At 53.5% G+C, this 7,030-nt stretch overlaps 1 protein-coding gene across 1 annotated transcript in view; it reads right to left on the reverse strand.

Annotated features, from left to right (window-relative positions):
• The window catches only part of LOC129332276 (lipase member N-like), a 41,472-nt gene extending 34,723 nt beyond the window's left edge, over window positions 1-6,749 (reverse strand). The window contains exons 1-2 of the mRNA XM_054983260.1: window positions 6,624-6,749; window positions 5,726-5,843 (exon numbers count right to left, since the gene is read on the reverse strand). Of these exons, the coding sequence (XP_054839235.1) occupies window positions 5,726-5,843; window positions 6,624-6,743 (238 nt within the window). The 5' untranslated portion in view covers window positions 6,744-6,749. The remainder of the gene's footprint in view (window positions 1-5,725; window positions 5,844-6,623) is intronic.
• Between the last annotated feature and the right edge of the window lie 281 nt (window positions 6,750-7,030).

Consider the following 7,030-nt stretch of genomic DNA (forward strand, 5'->3'; position numbering starts at 1 on the left):
TGTAGGATGCCAGGCCTGGTGGCCATGGGGAGGCAGCAACGAGCCACCTCCCCTTTAGGGGGCAGGGGGTCTGGCCACTCGCCAGTGGCACCTCCCATGTGCCCGCCCACCAGGCCAAGCCCAAGGCTTCCTGGCCGCATTGTGCAGCAGGACCGGGATGGAGGGATCCCACATCCACCCTGAAGGAGTGCGCAGACTGCTGTGGCAGAGGCTTGTCCGCTCCCCCTGTGTCACAGTGGAGGCTGTCGCCAGCATCACTCACCTTCCTACCTTTGTGGAAAGTATGTGGCTGGTCGTAGCGGCATTACCCATTCACCCCTGCCCAGAGGAGACCACCGCTGCTGTTGGCAGGGGCCACCGTGACATGCAATTTTATACGCAACAGCAGTTGATCTGTCCCTCGTGGCCCAAAGCTGAAGCATCATACAGCACCCACCATCCAGCCTTCATGGAAAGGGTGTGAGGACAAGGGATCCATTCCCCCCTGCTCAGAGGGGGAAGCAGGTGCCCATGGAAATGGGGGGTACCGTGCGGTGCCATGCTAACACCAGCAACAGCAGCAGAGCTGCTCCTCGTGGCAGAAAGCAGCATCAGCTTGCAGCACCACACCTTCCTGCCTTCGTAGAAAGGACATGACTGGTCGTAGCGGCATTACCCATTCACCCCTGCCCAGAGAGGACAGCCGCTGCTGTTGGCAGGGGCCACCATGATGTACAATCTTATGTGCAACAGTAGTTGATCTGTCCCTCATGGCCCAAAGCCGAAGCATCATACAGCACCCACCGTCTGGCCTTCACGGAAAGGGTGTGAGGATGAGGGACCCATTCCCCCCTGCTCAGAGGGGGCAGCAGGTGCCCATGGAAAGGGTGGGTTACGTGGAGTGCCACGCTAACACCAGCAACAGCTCCTGAGCTGCCCCTTGTGTCCAAAAGCTGCAGCAGTAGACCTCAACCACCTTCCTGCCTTCGTGGAAAGGACATGTGACTGGTCGTGGGTCCCATTCCCCCCATGCACAGAGGGGACAGCAGGTACACATGGATAGGGGTGCACCATGCAGCTCAAACCTGTCAAGCTCAGCAAAAAGCTTCTGAGCTACCCCTCGGGGTCCAAAGTGGCAGCAGCAGACAGCACCCAACTTCCTGCCTTCGTGGAAAGGGTGGGAGGGACCTATTCCCCCCTTCTCAGAGGGAACACCAGGTGCCATGGAAGGGGGGTACTGTACGGTGCCACTCTCACATCAGCAACAGCAGCAGAGCTGTTCCTCATGCCCAAAAATGGCATCAGCTGGCAGCACCACACTTTCCTGCCTTCATGGAAAGGAAGGGATGGGAAAGACAGGAGAGGTTAGGAGGCATCTGAGCAGATCCAGAGAGGGAGCGGTGTGAAGAGGGAATGGGAACTTGTCTGGGAGAGGAGGGCAAGGGGTCACCAGCCATGGAAGCAGCCCCGAGAACTGAGGGAGGCTTGAGCCTGCTGTGGACGAGCTGGGCTGGCTGCAACACCAGGGTGGCTCAGAGCCTGGGTAGGTCCAGGTCCATGGGAGGGTGCCCCAGTAGGTTGAGGTTCACCTTGATGAACGTCAACATGTCCACCAGGTCCGGGTGCAGATGTGTGCGGCGGGGATGGAGGAGGTCTCCCAGGTGGGAGAACACCCGCTTGCTCTGCATGCTGGTGGGAGGGCAGGGCAGGATGTTGGTGGTGATGATGGACAGGTCTGGCCATCGGTCTGATTTCTTTGCCCAATACTGCAATGGGTTGGCGTGGGGGGGGGGCTCGGTGGGCTCAGAAAGGTACTCGCGCACCATGGCCCCCGCCGAGTCCTCCACTGAGAGGTACGTGCCCGTTGTGCAGCGGCCAACCACGCAGCCCACCGATGAGGCCCAGAGATCGAATGTGTCCGTTGGGGTGGCTCTTCCCTGGCATGGCTCTCTTCCCACCTCCTCCCCCTTCCCCTCCCCCTCCCCCACTGCCTGCCCCTCACTGCTGCCCGGTTCCTTCTCTCCTGCCCTCTGTCTCTGGAAATGGAGCACTGCTCTGCAGAGCTCCTTTTTCCAGTGCTGCATCTGACCTGCCTGCACGGTGATGCTGCCCTTGATCTGGGGGTCACAGAGGGAGGCCAGTTGGTAGGGTGCCTCACGGTATAGAGGATGCAGGTGTTAAGCAACGCAGGCCTGTGTTTGTCCAGACAAAGTCCCGGACCCTGGGGAGCAGCTCTTGCCCTTGCTGGAGCTCCTGGGCCAGAAACTGGTCTAGGCCGTGGATCAGAGGAAGGACCTGCCCCGGCTGGCCTGGTAGGAGTACAAGAGCTCAGTGGCATCCTTGAAGCATTTCAGGATCTGGGACATCTGGGCAAGGACTCTCCAGTCCATGGAGCTGAGGCTCAACTCCTCTCCCCTCCTCAGCACATCCGAAGAGGACAGGATATCTTCCAACGCGCCCTTCTCCTCCACCAGATGACATATCATGTCATAGGTGGAGTTCCAGTGGGTGGGCAGGTCCTGGAAGTGTTGGTGCTTGGGGTCCCCTGCCTCCCCCTGCCTCTGGAACAGCTCGCGGGAAGAGTTTATGCTGCAGGAGAAGTGGGAAGCGATGCGATGGCAGCTGTCCTGCAGATTGCACATCTGCAAGGTTCCATCATCCCAGCTGTCCCTCGGCTTGCTCCCCAGCCTGAGCACGTCCTGCATCACGAGGTGCAGCTTGTGTGCCATGCACACCAGGCCCAGGAGGGATGCCTCTTTCAGGGCTGCCAACATGTTGGCTCGCACGTCCGTGACCATGAAGCCACGGATAAACCCTTCCCTCAGAGCCGCCTTGACGGTGGTGGCGATGTTCTTCCCAGTGTGGACCTCGTCCATCCCCCGGGGCCTGAAGAAGAACCACCCTGTAGCCCAGTGTCAAGCTGGGCACTTTTTTACAGCTGACAGATCTTGGCCTGGGGAGGTGGAGGTCCTCTGGTTGCCACCAGTGGGCGGTGATGGTAAGGTACCCGTGATGGCAGCTGCTCCACAGGTCTGCCGTGAAGTGCACTGTTCTGCCTTGGGTGGCCAACAGGTCTCTGTGCACCATGTCTCGCACTGCGTTGTATAGGGCAGGCATGACTCGATGCCCAACGGTGCACCATGACGGCATAGAGAACCATGGGGCAAAGTGCTGAAGCAGCAGTTGGAAGCCCACGCCCTCCATGACCCATAGGGGGAAGCCTTGCAGGGCAATCATCTGAGCCACCATATGAATGCCCACCTCCTGAGCCCTTTCCAGCAGAGCCACCCCCGACCCCGATGGAACAACTTCCCCCAAGGCGGCCTGCCTGACCCTTCTGCTCCCACCAGCCGCACCCTCGAGGCAAGGCTTCTTGCTCGGGGTGCATTCTGGAGACCCTCCCATCGATCCCGGATCAGACGAGCTGGTGGCCCTCGGTCTCCCCCCAACAGATGTTATGCTGGCCAAGGACGGAGACCACAGGCTTGGGTGGTGCCTCTTCAGGTGCTGAGTCAGGGCAGTCGATGACAGGTGCTTCGGGTCATTGCCCCTGCTCACCAGGCCGTCACACACACACCACTGTGCCACGTGGGGGTCTGTAGGAAGGGACCAAAATTGCCTCCAAACATTGAGGTTGAACTGTGGCCCACTAACGGTTCCAGGGGAGGGAGCATGAAGGGTTGCCACTGGATGTGCCACAGAGCTGGCAATGGAAGACTGAGTGATGGGTGGACTGCAGACAGGGACAGCACCTCCGGTAGTTTGGGATGGGGATGGGCTGGATGTTGCCTCGAACCCCAACCATTCCTCCAAGGATCCCTCGGCCTCCTCCCCCCCCCCAAATTTTCAGGAGTTCCTCTTCCACTTCCGGTAAGACCTCTTTGGCCTCCTCCACAGCCGCAACTGGTGATTTTGGCAGAGCAGGAGTCTCTGCTGCTCCAGAGTCCTGCACAGCACTTCTTCCTATGCTGCAACTGGGACAATCTCTGCACTTCCCCCCATGACCACTCTTGTCCCCCACCTGGAGCCTCATCGTGCCAGCAAACAACAATTGAGAAGAAGAACGGAGATGACACTGTGAGCCCTCAGCCGAGGTGCCCACTGAGCTTGGCCCCAGGGCCTGGAAGCAGCCCTGGCACCAGAGGGAGGGAGGGAGGGACTAGAGCCCTAGCCCACCACTTCCACAGACCTGAACAGATCAGGCACTAATGTGAGCCCTCAGCCAAGGTACCCACCGAGCTTGGCCCCAGGGCCTGGCAGCAGCCCTGGCACCAGAGGGAGGGAGGGAGGGAGGGAGGGAGGGACTAGAGCCCTAGCCCACCACTCCCACTGACATGAACAGATCAGGCACTAATGTGAGCCCTCAGCCGAGGTACCCACCGAGTTTGGCCCCAGGGCCTGGCAGCAGCCCTGGCACCAGAGGGAGGGAGGGACTAGAGCCCTAGCTCACCACTCCCACAGACTTGACCCAATCAAGCACTGATCAATAATCAATGTGATCCCTCAGCCGAGGTGCCCACTGAGCTTGGCCCCAGAGCCAGCCAGCAGCCCTGGAACCAGAGGAGATAGATCCCTATCCCCCAAATCCAAGCTGAATTAATCTCTCTCCCCAAAGTCTGGCAAGCAAGAACTCTGTCCTACTCCACAGCTCACTGAAAGTGAAACCCAGCCTGGGAACCCACGGCTATTTATAAGCACAGGTCCCATTGAGTAACTCTGGAGGTCTGTGTGTGGCTGTCAGAGCTGCCTATCAGGGTTTGCAGGGATGAGATTGGAGTGCCCGTGGCTACAGGACACCCCCTTCCCCCTCCTTCCCCTGGGTGTCTTCTCCCAACTTGTAACCACTTTGCAGCTCCATGATTGAAAGGAAGACCTGCTGATCAAGGTAAGCTGGGATTCCCTTTGGGTTTCCAGGGTGACAGAAGGAGCGCAAACAGAGTTCAGGCATTCCCCCGGCTCCATTGCCAGGGGAATTGATTGCTGATGCCTGTCTGGCTTCCCAAACTGCGGCCGAATGCACCGAACCAGGCTTTTACCAACTGCTGGTTCGTTGGCCATGGCCAGTAATGAACTGCCGGATCGCGATCGTCATTTTTGTGGGTTTTTGAAGTTCATAATGCAGTTCGTGCCCATCTCTTGTCGTGAGATCTCAGTGGCATTTTTTCCTTAAAGAATCAAACGTTGCTTCTATGATTTTAGTGCTTTTTAAAACCTCCAAAGTTTTTTTTGACATTTTATATTTTACCACAAACTTGGGACTTCCTCCAGGCATGTAGAAAAATATCCCTGACCTGTAGATGGCTCCATTGAGAAGAGTTTTTGAATTTCAGGATTTGAGTTTCAGAATTAGATATAATGATGAACAATCAAATTAAGATTGTTTGTGGGAGGGGGTGATCAAATGCCCGTATGTTTTGGAAAAACACTGCACAAAAAATTCCTGTCACAATCACACACAGTTTTTGCAGTATTTAAGTTAATGTGCTCTTGTGAAAGGAAGTGTTCGAAGTCTATGGCTTTCAAAGCATCTGATAGATTTAGATATTGTTCCTGAACATTTAAGAAATGTTTATCAATTCCTGAATGCATGAAAGAAAACACTATGAACAATTAATTTCCTAGAACAGCCTGGTGCTAGTGTCATCATAGATATATTCTACCCTTGTTAATCAAAAGCTCGTGGGGACTGGAGTAGGGAATTATCTATGTAATCCACTCAGGCCTTCTCATGGCAAAAACACCCTACCTTTGTCTCCACCGTTGTATTTTCCATGAGGTATTCTGTAAACTGTAAGGATATATTTATCTTCTGTTTCAACATGATGTTCCTCACTTGGATAACCATGATAATTAATAATTTCACTCTGTAGGATGAAAACACACATATACTAGGTTTGTTTGAAGGCATCTGCTTTGTACATATTAATGCATCTATTTGGAGGGAAGAAGAGTAATGTTAAAGAAGACTTAGGAAGAAAGAGGCTGTATCAATGCAATCCTATGAACATTTTGCCTGGAGTAAGCCCCATTTAATAGATTTATTTATTTAGTTTAGTATGATTCTGGTAGGGCTGCTTAAGATAGAGCCCTGTATGCTACTTCAGTGGCATCTTAAGATCCTACAATTGATCATAGAATCATAGGGTTGAAAGGGACCTCTAGGATCATCTAGTCCAACCCCCTGCACACTGCAGGAAATTCACAATTACCCCCCCCACACACATACACACACACATTAACCCCTGCTCCGTGCCCAGAAGATGGCAAAACACCATCAGGATTGCTACCTGACCCCAGGCATTACCCTGGACTTGTAAGAAGCAGCCACAAGAACTAAGTACTGATGCAACCCTTATCTTTATCAGGATATCTTCAATGCATGCCATCCTCTAGATTTATCTGCTACAAGGAAAAGCTGGCCTTGGAGTGTGTATTTAATTATATATAATACATAGGGAAGATTACTTAATATTACCTCTGCTGGGTATAATGCTACCTTGGGTAAACTCTTTCCTCCACCTCATGTGGGAGTGACAACATCTGAATTATCTCTAGGTTGAACACTGGTATTTCCATTTCACTTGCCTTATTTTTTGGCACAGGATACCAAATGAATGGTGGCAAAAATGGTGTATCTAACTTACAACATTTAAAAAGCACTCAGGATCCAGTATATATTTCTCCAGAGGTTCTTCCAAGGTTTTTAATTTTTCTGAACTTAATATTCCTTGAGATAAACATGCTACAATAATAAAGAGCCACATCTTCAACCTGTTTGGAAACAAACGTATTTTGATAAAATGGAACAGTCATAATTTGTGCTTTCTACAGATCTGAAGCCACAATACTAGGCCCTCAGCCAGTAGTAAAAATATACACCATGAACTAGGGTTGCCAGCGGTCCCCATACCCTCTCAGCAGGGATAGGGGAGGCCCAGGACTCATCAGCTGGAGACACTTTGCAAGCACGCACAGTGCATGTGCACTCCCAGCACTGATGCAAAGATTTATTTAGTTAGTTATTTTATCACATTTGTATCTTACCCTCCCT

The sequence above is a fragment of the Eublepharis macularius genome, chromosome 6, assembly GCF_028583425.1.
Source record: "Eublepharis macularius isolate TG4126 chromosome 6, MPM_Emac_v1.0, whole genome shotgun sequence".
Classification (NCBI taxonomy): domain Eukaryota; kingdom Metazoa; phylum Chordata; class Lepidosauria; order Squamata; family Eublepharidae; genus Eublepharis; species Eublepharis macularius.